This window comes from Staurois parvus, unplaced genomic scaffold (genome assembly GCF_062004578.1).
Source record: "Staurois parvus isolate SC_StPar_1 unplaced genomic scaffold, SC_StPar_1.0 ptg000651l, whole genome shotgun sequence".
Lineage (NCBI taxonomy): Eukaryota > Metazoa > Chordata > Amphibia > Anura > Ranidae > Staurois > Staurois parvus.
This window is the reverse complement of record NW_028318447.1, coordinates 78997-95523: the sequence shown is the minus strand read 5'-3', so window position 1 is coordinate 95523 and position 16527 is coordinate 78997. Positions and strand designations below refer to the sequence as shown.

At 46.5% G+C, this 16527-nt stretch overlaps 1 protein-coding gene across 1 annotated transcript in view; it reads left to right on the top strand.

Moving 5' to 3' along the window:
• Nucleotides 1-11840: 11840 nt before the first annotated feature.
• The window catches only part of LOC149448886 (non-homologous end joining factor IFFO1-like), an 82592-nt gene continuing 77905 nt past the window's right edge, over nucleotides 11841-16527 (top strand). The window contains exon 1 of the mRNA XM_089694110.1: nucleotides 11841-12749. Coding sequence (XP_089550236.1) covers nucleotides 11956-12749 — 794 coding nt within the window. The 5' untranslated portion in view covers nucleotides 11841-11955. The remainder of the gene's footprint in view (nucleotides 12750-16527) is intronic.

Below are 16527 nucleotides of genomic sequence, written 5' to 3'. Positions count from 1 at the left end.
ATAATACATAAGGGGGATATGATCACCAGGTATAATACATAAGGGGGGATATGATCACCATGTATAATACATAAGGGGGGATATGATCTCCATGTATAATACAAAAGGGGGGATATGATCTCCATGTATAATACATAAGGGGGGATATGATCTCCATGTATAATACATAAGGGGGGGATATCATCTCCATGTATAAATACATCAGTGGTTCATATAGTGAACTCGGTGTAGTTATTCACCCTGAGGTCATCACAGAGGAGAAGGGGGCGCTCTTTACATCTGGAGGAAAAGAAATTTAATCTCCAAACACGGAAAGGTTTCTTCACAGTAAGAGCTGTGAGAATGTGGAATAGACTCCCTCAAGAGTTGGTTGTGGCCAGCTCAGTGGATTGCTGTAGGAAAGTCCTGGATTCTTTCTTGGATACACAGAATATAACTGGATATAACATTTATAGGGAAAGTTGATCCAGGGAATATCCGATTGCCTCTCGGGGATCAGGAAGGAATTTTTTTCCCTGCAGGAGTAAATTGGATCATGTTTTGCTGGGGTTTTTGCCTTCCTCTGGATCAACTGTGGGTGTATAACTTTTTTGTTATGGTTGAACTGGCTGGACTTTTGTCTTTTTTCAGCCAGACTAACTATGTAACTGAATATATGGAATAGTATGCTCACTGTCTCCTCCCACCTCCCAGAAGCTGTTGGATGTTTGGGGGTAAATTTTGCAGAGAACCGAACTTTGTACCAGGACCTTGCATAATATTCTTCTATATCAAATAAATATCAGGAACTGGTCTACAAAGTATAAAATGTACTCCCTTTGGGTAGAGGAAAATGTAGTCTTCAGGTCTCTCTCCCTTTTAAGTGGAAACGGGAATGAAATTTTCCAACAGTTGTAGGATCCTGCTTCATAAAGAGATTGAAGTAAATGTCTGGAGCCCTGAGCTTTAGTTGTGATGGATTGTTACAAGCATCTAAATTTGTCTTGCATGGGACTGATGTTTGCACAAATGTGTAGGGCACTGATTATGTCCAAGGAACATCTGACTCTGTTACTCTTTGGCGGAGTGTTGTCTTTTCAGACTGGCTCTTGACACAGCCATTGGAGACACCATTGGTGGCTGTAGTGTATTCCTGCCTCAACAGAGGAGGTCTGTCCATGGGTTGGAAGAACCCTTCCCCCCTCATTCATCTACGTAAGCAGTTGGTACACGTAGGCATTCAGAACCTACCTCCCACTCGGGCAATAGAGATTGAATTCTGAGGCCTCGACATCTACAAGTGGAGGACTGTTTGTACATCCAGATGGCTCTGGTCTAGGAAGGGTTAGATGATTCTTAGAACCATGTTTTTGGATCAGGATTAAGCAGGTTTGCAGTTTTCTTTGCCAGACCCCTCCAAATTTTTTTTTCGTTAGGTGGGTTTCTGCTCCTCTTCCTATTCTTCTAGTGCTCCCATGCACCAGCCTGGTTTGTAGTATACCCTTCTTTCTTGCCCTTGCCTAGGTGCCTCTCGATCACCTGGCTACCTCCTTCAGACAGTCTGACTTCAGGGTTGGGTACCCTTGGGATTTTCTACCAATCTCAGGTGCATTTCCCTATCCGTTGGGATATTACTCAGTGAGGGCTGCCATTGTTATCTGCCTGTTGACATTGGTTGTCTGATTAATCAACCATTTTTTCATCACAAAGCCTACTCTCTCTGAATTTCTGAAGGGTTAGGAGTGTTAGGCTTGGGGCTTCTCATATTGGTTTTTTCTATAGACTTGTTTTCCTTGACCAAGGTTCTCTCTAGGGACCTGTTTTCTTGGGACTTGTCCCAACAAATGTTTATGTTGGTCACTTCATGTTTTTGGCTTATTTTCCTCCTTTTCAAGTAGGGAGCTGTTTCTCCTGTTTTTAGTGGCTTATCGGTTGGCTCTCTTGGCCTTTCACTGGTTCAGGCTCTATTCCCTTTTGGAAGCAATCATTCTCTTTGGTGGTGATATCTCTGTCCTGGCCTCGAGCTCCAGGTTGATCGTCTGTGATCTCCCTTTGATCATGATACTTACTCTATCTTGCCGGGTTTTCACCTTGTCTGGTTCAGATTTGGTCTTTGATACGTATGAGTTGCAGACTGTCCCAAATTTATCCTGGGCCTGTTACTGGCTGCTGCCCATCCCTCAATCAGTTTTTGGATGTCCATATTGTTTTTGAACTCCTGTGTCCCTCAATGAATGGTAAAGAAATTAGTTTTTTTTTAACCTATTAGTTTTTTTGGTACTGCTTTATCACAAAACTAAGGCATGCTTATCAGAAGAGTGCTGATACAAGGGCTGGGCAGGAGGACACCTAAAAATTATTTTAGGGGTTCCTCTGAGAAAAAGGTTGACAAAGGATGGTTTAGAGATGGTCAATTACAATCGTTTTTGAGGGCAGCTTCTGTGACCATTCTTGAGATGATTTGAAAACAATTCCTATTGTCTTGCAGTGTCTCCAAACTTTCAAAACAATGGGCCAGCTTATTGTCCTTCAGACTTTAGGGGGGTCGGATTGTGGCCACTACAAGTATAAAATGTCCTTGTAATATATCCCCCTATCTATGGTGTCATTGGGTGGAATAGTGCCCCATCGTTGGTGTCAGTGGGAGGAATAGTGCCCCGTCGTTGGCTTTCAGTGGGAAGAATAGTGCCCTGTCGTTGGCTTTCAGTGGGAGGAATAGTGCCCTGTCGTTGGCTTTCAGTGGGAGGAATAGTGCCCCATTGGCATCAATGAAAGGAATAGTGCCCCGCTGTTGGCGTAAGTGGAAGGAATAGTGCCCCTACATTGGTATCAGTGGGAGGAATAGTGCCCCATCATTGGTATCAGTGGGAGGAATAGTGCCCCCTCGTTGGCATCAGTGGGAGGAATAGTGCCCCATTGGCATCAATGAAAGGAATAGTGCCCCGCTGTTGGCGTAAGTGGAAGGAATAGTGCCCCTACATTGGTGTCAGTGGGGGGAATAGTGCCCCATCATTGGTATCAGTGGGAGGAATAGTGCCCCATCATTGGTGTCAGTGGAAGGAATAGTGTCCCATCATTGGTATCAGTGGGAGGAATAGTGCCCCATCATTGATATCAGTGGGAGGAATAGTGTCCCATCATTGGTGTCAGTGGGAGGAATAGTGTCCCATCATTGGTGTCAGTGGGAGGAATAGTGTCCCATCATTGGTGTCAGTGGGAGGAATAGTGTCCCATCATTGGTGTCAGTGGGAGGAATAGTGTCCCATCATTGGTGTCAGTGGGAGGAATAGTGTCCCATCATTGGTGTCAGTGGGAGGAATAGTGTCCCATCATTGGTATCAGTGGTAGGAATAGTGCGAAATCGTTGGCATCAGTGGGAGGAATAGTGCCCCATCGTTGGCATCAGTGGGAGGAATAGTGCCCCATTGTTGGTATCAGTGGGAGGAATAGTGCCCCATCGTTGGCATCAGTGGGAAGAATAGTGCCCCGTTGTTGGCATCAGTGGGAGGAATAATGCCCCGTTGTTAGTGTCAGTGGGAGGAATAGTGCATCATCATTGGTGTCAGTGGGAGGAATAGTGCCCCATCATTGGTGTCAGTGGGAGGAATAGTGCCCCATCATTGGTGTCAGTGGGAGGAATAGTGCCCCATCATTGGTGTCAGTGGGAGGAATAGTGCCCCATCATTGGTGTCAGTGGGAGGAATAGTGCCCCATCATTGGTATCAGTGGGAGGAATAGTGCCCCATCATTGGTGTCAGTGAGAGGAATAGTGTCCCATCATTGGTGTCAATGGGAGGAATAGTGTCCCATCATTGGTGTCAATGGGAGGAATAGTGCCCCATCATTGGTGCCAGTGGGAGGAATAGTGCTCTGTCTTTGGCGTCAGTGCTAAGAATAGTGTCCCGTCGTTGGCATCAGTGGGAGGAGTAAGGCCCCATTGTTAGTGTTAGTGGATGGAAAAGAGCTGCAATTTGGAGATCTCTGATCTTGCACTTACTGCTTCAATATATGCCTAATCCAAGTAACCTCGGAAGCACACAGCCTATACCTTCACCTTCCCTACGACCTTGGAGTTCTAGACCTCATTCTTGGCTTCCACTGACGAGAGTGACTGATCACTAGCTGCTACAAGAGGTGCTTTTCATGTGCTAATTACAGGGCCTCTTAGGGCAATCTCTCTTGTATTTGATGTCTCCGTCTTAGGACGATTTTTTTTAATACAGTCGTCTATGTACGTCTGTCTTCACGTCTCCACCATTCAAGCAGCTGTCTCTGTTCATAAGTCATTCTTTGTGTATGGACAGCTGGACTGGAGACCCATGAAATCGGAGAGCGAGGAGTGTGTAGAATGTGAGAACCGTCCACAGACTGATATCCATTCCAAAGGATCATTTTCGTACTCTTCCCAACTTTCCAGAATGTTTTTGTGCCCCCCAAGTGCCTGGCCTCATTTTTGCTAAAGTTGCCCTTTCAGAATCTTGACGTGAAAGGGAGGTTTACAGTCAGAATGAAGAATGATTGTATTCATGTCGGCACCACCACAGCCCCGGCCGAGCCTGCCCGGGGGCAAAGTAAGAACGCTTTCAAAAATATATATTTTAATTGTTTCTTTTTGTCAATTTACAAAATTCAAAGTGAGCCGACAGAAGAAAAAAATTCTAAATCCAAGCAATATTTGGTGTGAATACCCTGATTGATTGGATTTGGATTTTTTCTTCTGTTCATTTACTTTCCATTTTGTTCATTGATAAAAATTTAACAATTAACTGTTTATAATACTGCTACAGGGCGGCAGGGGTGCGCAAAATCACACACACGTGTGTGTGTGTGTGTGTGTGTGTGTGTGTGTGTGTGTGTGTGGTTTTGCATTTCTGGGTAGGGGGTGCATGCGAGCCCTACCTGTGCCACTATTCGCTGGCACCCCGTGATCGAGGAGCATTACCAAAGGAGGGAGAGAACTGTAAGTAAACAATACAGTTCTCTCCCCTTTCAGCTCCTACACACTGCTTTGTATGGCTCTGCATAGCAGAACCATACAAAGCAGTGTGCTTACAGTGCAGCACACAGTAAAACGGCACACAGTTAACCCTTTGATCGCCCCAGATCTCTGTGATCATTCACAGATTTCACACGTAGTAAACATGTCAGGAAGTGACATCTTGCTTATTACTATTCATGTGATTACGGATTGGCCAATCAGTGATCACATGATCGGGACCTCACACAGAGGTCCCGTACAGCGATCTGTGTCCTCCAGACACAGTGGGCACTGATTGCGGTGCTGCGCGCTTCCAGGGAGCGTGCAGGGGACGTGTAGAAATGTCCGCCCGCATCGGCAGCGCTCCCGTCCAGCCGTTTATCGACATGGGCCAGACGGGAAGAGGTTGATGACAAATGACAGGAGTGTCACAAACTAGGAATGCAATTATTTCTTACAATTTTGAGAAGGTGCCAATAATTCTGTCCAGTCCATTTTGGGGTTTTGGGTGGAATGTCTCAGATTTGGCTTTTTGTTCCTCCACTTTTTTGTGTCACCAATACAAACCAAAGAAATAAACACGAGAATGCTGAAACATTTTGTGGGTGAAGTGGCACATTATCTGACAAAAATGCGGGGTAAACCACGTGGGAGACTTGTGGTGCCGCTCAAGGCTCAGTCCAGGTAAAAGTCACCCCGTCAGCAGGGAAAGAAGAGGGGAGCAGCACCCCAGGTTATTCCAGAAACTGATATGGTATATGAAGAAGCAGACGCTGCTCAAAACCAATCCCGGGAGTCAAACAATGATGGTGTGTTGTAGATGGCCTCAGCCGCCGGCTCCAATCATGCTCTGACGCGTTTCGTCCAGAGGCTGTGACCAAGCCCCAGTGGGCGGGGTGAAATGCGTCAGAGGGCATCTACAACATGCCGTCATTGTTTGACTCCGGGGATTGGTTTTGAGCGACGTCCGCTTCATTTACCAGAAATGCAGGGTTGCCAATATTTTGGCCATGACTGTATATTGAACATTATGTGTGGCCTTTTAGTGATGTCAGGGGTCACTTTGGAGGGCCCCCTATAGCTCATAAGTTGACAACCACTGCTCTAGAATCTGGGAATCACTGTAAAGACACCGATCTCCACTAGGTTCCGGGTCTCATGCCGAGCAGCCCTGCTACATTGTGAACACAAGCGGTTGGCTGCTTGGGACGAGCGCCATTCAGAGAACTCTCAGTGAATGCAAAGTGTTTTCTGATTGGACAAGGTGGAGAGGTATAACCATCTGCACCTCATCCAATCAGAGAATGCCTTGTATTCATTGAGAAAATGCAAAGCATTCTTTGCAGATGGTGCCTAGTGGCCGACTTCCTGTGCTCTCAGTGCAGCAAGGCAGCCGCTCAGCACAGGACATGGAAGTAAGCGGAGACCACTGTAGTAGCGGTGTAGTAGCTGATTTCCAGCTCCACAGGTATGGTATATACATACTGTATTTGGTCCAAGCTGGAAAATGTAACAATGTAATAATATCCATACCTGGAATCCTTTAAAAGTCAGCTCTGGTTGTAACACTCGCCATGTATAAGATACAACCCGTGTTACATTCGCTGCCCAATGCACTATTCCTGAAAGACGAATCAATGATTCTATGAAAGGATCCCTAAAGAGACCCGCTGCCGATTGTTTTACTTCACAATTGCTGCTCTGCAAATTGACAATCAGCTGCTGGCAGGACCCTCATATACAGGCAGACGGAGGTGTCCTCCGCAGACGGCACCTGGCGTATGGGAATATGGTGGATGGGAGGTGAATGTGCGCCAATTCTACCAAATGACATCACCGCACCTATGTGTGTCCTCAAATCTTCATGTTTTTATAATGAAATAATTTTGTCTCGTCACCTGTGTGTCTGTGATCAGGCCGTGCCTCGCTCTGCATACAATGTCCCTCTTCATCAGTCTGCAGCTTTGCAATCAGTCCAACGGTCTTCACTGCCACTTCATAATCACAGAAACTATATATAGAGTCTGACACTTGGAGTTTGCAGGTAGGATGAGATCATCGTCTCTTAAAGGGCAACTCACATACATAGGCCAAGGTAGAGGGCAGTATACTCTCCATATACACATACCTGTCACACCTCAACCTGTACTCTCTGTATGTACACAACGGTGAAGAATTCTCTCCATTGTGGGTGTCAGTGGGAGGAATAGTGCCCCATCGTTGGTATCAGTGGGAGGAATAGTGCCCGATCATTGGTGTCAGTGACAGGAATAGTGCCCCATCATTGGTATTAGTGGCAGGAATAGTGTCCCATCATTGGTATCAGTGGGAGGAATAGTGCCCCATCATTGGTATCAGTGGGAGGAATAGTGCCCCATCATTGGTATCAGTGGGAGGAATAGTGCCCCATCATTGGTGTCAGTGGGAGGAATAGTGCCCCATCATTGGTATCAGTGGGAGGAATAGTGCCCCATCATTGGTATCAGTGGGAGGAATAGTGCCCCATCATTGGTGTCAGTGGAGGAATAGTGCCCCATCGTTGGTGTCAGTGGAGGAATAGTGCCCCATCATTGGTGTCAGTGGGAGGAATAGTGCCCCATCGTTGGTGTCAGTGGAAGGAATAGTGCCCCATCATTGGTATCAGTGGGAGGAATAGTGCCCCATCATTGGTGTCAGTGGAGGAATAGTGCCCCATCGTTGGTATCAGTGGAAGGAATAGTGCCCCATCGTTGGTGTCAGTGGAAGGAATAGTGCCCCATCGTTGGTGTCAGTGGAAGGAATAGTGCCCCATCGTTGGTGTCAGTGGAAGGAATAGTGCCCCATCGTTGGTGTCAGTGGAAGGAATAGTGCCCCATTGTTGGTGTCAGTGGAAGGAATAGTGCCCCATCGTTGGTGTCAGTGGAAGGAATAGTGCCCCATCGTTGGTGTCAGTGGAAGGAATAGTGCCCCATCGTTGGTGTCAGTGGAAGGAATAGTGCCCCATCGTTGGTGTCAGTGGAAGGAATAGTGCCCCATCGTTGGTGTCAGTGGAAGGAATAGTGCCCCATCGTTGGTGTCAGTGGAAGGAATAGTGCCCCATTGTTGGTGTCAGTGGAAGGAATAGTGCCCCATTGTTGGTGTCAGTGGAAGGAATAGTGCCCTAAGGGCCATATAAAGGCAGGCAAAAGGCCACATCTGGCCTGTAGACCACAGTTTGGAGACCACCGGTCTAAGAAACCGGAAACATGAAGTATTTTGACACTTCCGGTTTCGGGTAATGTAAACAGACCTTTTCCGGCCTGTAAAAGCTTGGGCTTAGACCAATCTTGGTTTGATCTGATGCCTTTAAGGCATCAGACCCCAGACATCTCAGTAAAGAGGACCTTTCACTGACCTGTCAAAGTTGATAAAAAAAATCAAAGCGACGGTGTAGGAATATAAATAGTTAAATAAAAAAAATGAAAAAGGCAAACATACGTCGGTCAGTCATGCATATGTAAACGCACCACACATATGACGTATCGCCATGAATGGTAAAGGGAGAGCATTCATTCTAGCACCAGACCTCCTGTGTAACTCTGCACTAATAATCTGTAAAGGCCTATAAAATGTCACCTGTGGAGATTTTTAAAGTGGAACTACACTGCATCTGAGCACCACAAACTGAAAATGTTATTTAGTTCATTTTTAATATTCAAAGCAAACTCTCCCCATCCATCCATCTCTCCATACTCTATTTTTCTGACAAATCACCCACCTAGCATTTCTGTCCGTGGCCATCTTGAGTAAGGGCAGATTCATGTAGCATTTACTTCCTGGAATCCATCTGCCCTTAGCTCAGGCATGCAGGCAGGAGGGTGGGCTTAGCTGAGAAACCCCTCCTCCACTTGGGATGTATGACATCATCTGCCTAGGCAAGAATACCAGAACAAGTAAATATGATACACTTTCCTATCTATTTACTAAAGCTGGCAGCGTAAGGATTCAAAATAGCCAATGTTGATTGAGAGAGTGAAGTTCCACTCAAACCCCTTCCCACCCTAAGGGTAAAACAAATGTTAATGCCTAAGCACAATTTTGCAATTTTGACGTGTTAGTAAAACCGTGCATATCATTGCAACTACTTTGTGCATCCAGGTGGATTATACTGCTTTTTTTTTTTTCAGTAAAAATTGGTTCTTCATTTGGTGGTAAAAGAAAATAGATGTCTCCTGATTTTTTTTTTTTTGCATCTTTCAAAGAAAAATGGCCAAAAATAGTAAAAAAAACCCTTTTTTTTTTTTTAAATTTAGCTGTATATCACTTGTGCCTACCACCCAAGAACAACCCAAAATAAATTCTCCTGCTCCTGGCGATCGCAGCGATACCACATGTGTGGATGTTAGTTGTTGCTTGTACCTTTAGGACAGCCCAGAAATAAATGCTGCAAAATATACTGACCATGACCTTTGACCTTGGCCTTGACCCAAACACTAACCCTGACACTGACCCAGATCAAATCTTGATCTAGGTTTTTTTTCTTTGTTAATTTTTTATTTTTGTACACACAGTTGTTTGTTCATCTCTCTTTGCAAGGAGAGAGAGAGATACAATGTATCTTTCCTCTCCATTCACAGAGAGAGAAACACAGGGGGCGGGCTTCACTGAGACTGATCCCTGTAATAGCCAATTAGAGGCTATCACAGCGATCAGGTAACCCAGAACAGGGAGTTCCAGTTCCCAATCGTTAGTACCCGCATATATGCAGCCCCACAGAAAAAAGGTCCAGTCCATTGGGGCTGCATATAGGCAGACTATCGGTGCCAAAGGGGTCAAGTACCCAGCAGGGGCGGACTGACCATTTGGAAACTCGGGCATTGCCTGAGGGCCCGGGGTCAGTAGGGGGCCCCATGAGATGCCCCTGTTACCTTTTTCATAGGCTTTTTTGAGTTTGGGCAAGGACACAGGGGCCCCATGATCCCCTATTGCCCGGGGGCCCCATGAGTTGTCAGTCCGCCCCTGGCACCCAGCATGTGCAATTTTAGAGCGTGGCATGCTAGGTATCTATTTATTTGGTGTAACACCATATTTTATATTTTGCCAAACAATTGGGTAGTATATTCTGTATTCGTGCAATAAAATTCGCAAAAGTGTATTATTTAAAAAAAAAATCCATTTGAAAAACTGCTGAGCGAACACAGTGTGATATAAAAAACTGCAACACTCACCATTTTATTCTCTTGGGCTTCTGCTTAATAAATATATATATATACTATATTGCCAAAAGTACTGGCCCCGCCCTCCGAATCACTGGATTCAGGTGATCCAATCCCCTCCATGGACACAGATGTATACAATCAAGCCCCTAGGCATGCAGACGGCTTCTACAAACATTGGTGAAAGAATGGGTCGCTCTCAGGAGCTCAGTGACTCCAAGCGTGGTCCTGTGATAGGTGGTCACCTGTGCAATAAGTCCATCCGTGACATTTCCTGGCTACTAAATATTCCACGCTCAACTGTTAGTGGGATTATAACAAAGTGGCAGCAACTGGGAACAACAGCAACTCAGCCACCAAGTGGTAGGCCACGTCACATGACAGGGCGGGGTCAGCGCATGCTGAAGCGCACAGTGCGCAGAAGTCACCAACTGTCTGCAGAGGCGATAGCTAAAGACCTCCAAACTTGGTGTGGCCTTCAGATGAGCCCAAAAACAGTGCATAGAGAGCTTCATGGAATGGGTTTCCATGGCCGAGCAGCTGCATCCAAGCCTTCCATCACCAAGTGCAATGCAAAGCGTCGGATGCCGTGGTGTAAAGCACGCCGCCACTGGACTCTAGAGCAGGGGAGACGTGTTCTCTGGAGTGACCAATCACGCTTCTCTGTCTGGCAATCCAATGGCCGTGTCTGGGTTTGGTGGTGGAAAGAACGGTACTTGCCTGACTGCATTGTACCAAGTGTAAAGTTTGGTGGAGGGGGGACTATGGTGTGAGGTTGTTTTTCAGGGGTTGGGCTTGGCCCCCTAGTTCCACTGAAGGGAACTCTTAAGGCGTCAGCATACCAAGACATTTTGGACAATTGCATGCAAATATATATTTTGGAATTATAGTGTGTATATATATATATATATATATATGTGTGTGTGTGTATGTATGTGTGTATGTATATATATATATAAATTTTTTTATGTATACACATATATATATATATATATATATATTTAATATACACACACATATATATATATATATATATATATATATTTATATGTTTATATATTTTTTTTATATTATATATGTATATATATATTTATATGTTTATATATATTTTTTTATATTATATATGTATATATATATTTACTTCCCTCCACCTAAAAGATTTCAGTTTGTTGTTCAACTGCCGTTGTACAGTTTATAGGTCACATTAAAGGTGGAAAAAGTCCTGAAATGATTTATCTTTGTCTTATTTTTTTTTACGTCACAGAAACCTGACATTTTACCAGGGGTGTGTAGACTTTTTTATATCTACTGTATATATATAATGTTTGGTGGTTCTAAGTCCATTTTCTAGCCAAAAAAATGTGTATTTGTACATGTAGCAGAATTGTCAGAGTGGGCCCGGTGTTGCAGTGGTTCCGTAGAGTGGATTACGGGTGAAGAATTGCGGTGTCGTTCATCCTCACCAACTATGTAACTATATAAATGAATTTCTTCCTATATTTCGGTGTCTAGGGCTGGTTGGATGTAGGCCTCGTCAGTTCTTCCAGTCTGGATCAGCTGTGTTTGGTCAGCATTGCCACCACCGGCCTGGTCAGACACAGCTGATCTCTATGGAGAAGGCGCCCTCCCTCGTTATATTTTGGCTCTTGTGTCCCCTGTGCTCTGGTATCTCCAGGCTGCAGTGAGTCAGGCAGGAATTTGCTCCCCCCCAATCCTGCCTTTCCCTCCATCCCTCTCCTTCCTCCTCCTCTCTCTGCAGTTGGTGTGTGTTGCCTGCGGTTAGTAAGCAGGAATGTTCCCCCCTCTCCCAGGACGTCACAGCTGATGTGTCTTCCTCTCTCCCAGCCCCTTTGCATCCCCTTCTCCTTCTATTTTGCACCCCTCCTCTGGCTGTCCGTCATTCTTCATCCCCCCTTTTACCATCAAGCTGCTTTTACTCCAAATCTCTGTCCTCATATCTCGGATGATGTGACTTCTCTGCCTCCCTCCTCCTCTGGCTGGTCCTCCCCTCTTCTCCCTCCTTTCTGCAGTGCTATGAATAACCCAGCCATGAATCCTCTATTAACTCCCAACCTTCTCCTGCTCTCATCAGACCCCCCTATGCAGCAGGGGGACAGCCCCCCATCACCGCCACAGTCATCGCTTCTCTTGGGGACCCCCTATGGTCAGACTGGGGGGGCCTCGGCTTTGAGGAATGACTTTGGCTCCAACATCAGCGTCTTGAAGACCCTCAACCTGCGCTTCCGCTGCTTCTTGGCCAAGGTGCACGAGTTGGAACGAAGGAACCGTTCTTTGGAGAGAGCCCTAGAAAGAGCACAAGGCGCGGGGCCCATCACCAGGGACCAGGCAGTGCAGACTGGCTTTGTGGGGCCTATCTTGCCCCCTCCATTACTGGGGCTCACCCGGCCGTCCCCCGCTCCCCCTCCTCAGCCATGGGTCTACGGGCCACGGAGGTTCGTGACCCGCACAGATATAGGGTCTGTTGGGTCTGGAAGTGGAGCCTATTGGGGTCACGCCGATGGGGTTGGAGTTCAGATCGATACCATCACCCCGGAAATCAGAGCTCTCTACAATGTCCTTGGCAAAGTGAAAAGAGAGAGAGATGCCTATAAACAGAGGTAAGACTCGTACACGTTGTATTTTCTCAGGGAGCATGTGACAGTTTTGAACCCGTTAGGATTTACAGCTTAGTTAACGGGACAATGCAACAAGCAACAAGGACTTGCACCCCATAGCAACCGTTAACAATTCAGTTTATTGCACTCGTCTTAGAAAATAGCTGACTGCAGCAACGGGGGCTAAATGACCAGCACTCTGCTACTTTCTGTTGTGCGATTTGGATTCCACCAGGAATCGGTCAGCATGGAGTTTGTAAGTCCTCTGCACATTTCCCTATGGTTTCCACCTAAATTTCATACAGATAAGTTAATCAGTTCCCAGCCAATACTGGCTCAAGATGTGCATGTGTTGTTTGTATAAGTGCGATACAGATAATAGTTTGCGGGTTCCTTTGGTGGCCAAAACAGAACTGAACAGTCTATATCAGCCATTTCAACCAAAGTCTGGTGGAACCATAAAGTTTCTCCAAAGTTGCTAAGGGTTCCTTGATCTCAAGTCGATTGACTTCTCATCTGATGGTGACTGCATAGTTCTGGGTCCAAAGCCACTTAGGAGAGCCATGCAACAATTATCTTTTTAGCTGTCTGTAAGGAGGACATTCTTCCTACTGACCACCAATGTAAGGGACATTCTTCCTACTGACCACCAATGTAAGGGACATTCTTCCCACTGACCACCAATGTAAGGGACATTCTTCCCACTGACCACCAATGTAAGGGGCATTCTTCCCACTGATCGCCAATGTAAGGGGCATTCTTCCCACTGACCGCCAATGTAAGGGACATTCTTCCCACTGACCTCCAATGTAAGGGACATTCTTCCCACTGACCGCCAATGTAAGGGGCATTCTTCCCACTGACCGCCAATGTAAGGGACATTCTTCCCACTGACCGCCAATGTAAGGGACATTCTTCCCACTGACCGCCAATGTAAGGGACATTCTTCCCACTGATCGCCAATGTAAGGGACATTCTTCCCACTGACCGCCAATGTAAGGGACATTCTTCCCTCTGACCGCCAATGTAAGGGACATTCTTCCCTCTGACTGCCAATGTAAGGGACATTCTTCCCACTTACCGCCAATGTAAGGGACATTCTTCCCACTGACCGCCAATGTAAGGGGCATTCTTCCACTGACCGCCAATGTAAGGGTCATTCTTCCCACTGACCGCCAATGTAAGGGACATTCTTCCCACTGACCGCCAATGTAAGGGGCATTCTTCCCACTGACCTCCAATGTAAGGGGCATTCTTCCCACTGACCTCCAATGTAAGGGGCATTCTTCCCACTGACCTCCAATGTAAGGGGCATTCTTCCCACTGACCGCCAATGTAAGGGGCATTCTTCCCACTGACCGCCAATGTAAGGGGCATTCTTCCCACTGTCCGCCAATGTAAGGGGCATTCTTCCCACTGACCGCCAATGTAAGGGGCATTCTTCCCACTGTCCGCCAATGTAAGGGGCATTCTTCCCACTGACCGCCAATGTAAGGGGCATTCTTCCCACTGTCCGCCAATGTAAGGGGCATTCTTCCCACTGATCGCCAATGTAAGGGGCATTCTTCCCACTGACCGCCAATGTAAGGGGCATTCTTCCCACTGACCTCCAATGTAAGGGGCATTCTTCCCACTGACCTCCAATGTAAGGGGCATTCTTCCCACTGACCGCCAATGTAAGGGGCATTCTTCCCACTGACCGCCAATGTAAGGGGCATTCTTCCCACTGTCCGCCAATGTAAGGGGCATTCTTCCCACTGACCGCCAATGTAAGGGGCATTCTTCCCACTGTCCGCCAATGTAAGGGGCATTCTTCCCACTGATCGCCAATGTAAGGGGCATTCTTCCCACTGACCGCCAATGTAAGGGGCATTCTTCCCACTGACCGCCAATGTAAGGGACATTCTTCCCACTGATCGCCAATGTAAGGGACATTCTTCCCACTTACCGCCAATGTAAGGGACATTCTTCCCTCTGACCGCCAATGTAAGGGACATTCTTCCCACTGACCGCCAATGTAAGGGACATTCTTCCCTCTGATCGCCAATGTAAGGGACATTCTTCCCACTGACCACCAATGTAAGGAGCATTCTTCCCACTTACCGCCAATGTAAGGGACATTCTTCCCTCTGACCGCCAATGTAAGGGACATTCTTCCCACTTACTGCCAATGTAAGGGACATTCTTCCACTGACCGCCAATATAAGGGACATTCTTCCCACTGACCCCCAATGTAAGGGACATTCTTCCCACTGACCTCCAATGTAAGGGGCATTCTTCCCACTGACCACCAATGTAAGGAGCATTCTTCCCACTGACCACCAATGTAAGGGACATTCTTCCCACTGATCACCAATGTAAGGGACATTCTTCCCACTGACCACCAATGTAAGGGGCATTCTTCCCACTGACCACCAATGTAAGGAGCATTCTTCCCACTGACCACCAATGTAAGGGACATTCTTCCCACTGATCACCAATGTAAGGGACATTCTTCCCACTGACCCCCAATGTAAGGGACATTCTTCCCACTGACCGCCAATGTAAGGGACATTCTTCCCACTGACCGCCAATGTAAGGGACATTCTTCCCACTGACCGCCAATGTAAGGGACATTCTTCCCACTGACCACCAATGTAAGGGACATTCTTCTCACTGACCACCAATGTAAGGAGCATTGTACCCCATGGCCACCGATGTAAGTAGCTTTCTGACCCCTGATAAATCCAAATTCAGGTCTTGGGGTTCCCTAGGACCTGGACATTATTTTAAGGATTCCTTTGTGGTAAGTGAAGTTGAGAAGTGCCCCCTATATGGTCTGTATACGGCTCTGTGATATGTTGTTGTATATAAATATGTTCAGTAAGCAAATGTTACTGAGACCATTCCTGTATTATGAGCTGCTGCACTTTGCCCAATGAGTCCACGCTCAGTCCACGGCAGGGGCGGACTGACCATTCGAGCACTCCGGCACTGCCTGAGGGCCCGGGGTCAGTAGGGGGCCCCATGAAATGCCCCTGGTACCTTTTATAAGCTTTTTTGGGTGTGCTTTGAGTGTGGGCGAGGACACAGGGGCCCCATGATCCCCTTTTGCCCGGGGGCCCCATGAGTTGTCAATTCGCCCCTGGTCAATGGTTTCAAGAAATTGCAGCCCGCAGCAATCACTCATACATCACCTTTAATTGCCCTGAATGCAGAAAGTGAGATTATTTCGGTTTATGGCGGCACTCGCTATTTCTCCGCTGTACTGAATAATCCCGGAAGAGTCGCCATAAGTAGTCCACTCCGAGCCGGTGCTGGTCCGGTGCGGATCAAGGTTATGGTTGGGCTGCCGATCCCTACCAAAGAACATTGTTTTGGCAAAAATATTACAGCTTACCAGTACTTAGATGTGGTGGCCGCATTCGTTTTTAGGCTAAGAACTTTTTCAGCAAGTACAGAAAATAGTTGCCAAACGTGCCAGAAATGCTGTGTCCTCCCTCATCTCCAGCATTCTTCTGTAACCCCTCCCCCTCCAGGGGATTTACCCCCCTTCCTGACCAGGCAATTTTTTTTGCGCTGCGTTACTTTTAAATGACCATTGCGCGGTCATGCAACGTGGCACCTAAATGTCCTTTTTTTCCCCCACAAATAGGGCTTTCTTTTTTCTTTCGGTGGTATTTGATCGCCTGTGCGTTTTTTTATTTTTTGCGCTATAAACAAAAAAGAATAACAATTTTGAAAAAAAAAACTATATTTTGGACTTTTTGCTATTAAACATGTCCAGTAAAAAAAATGTAAA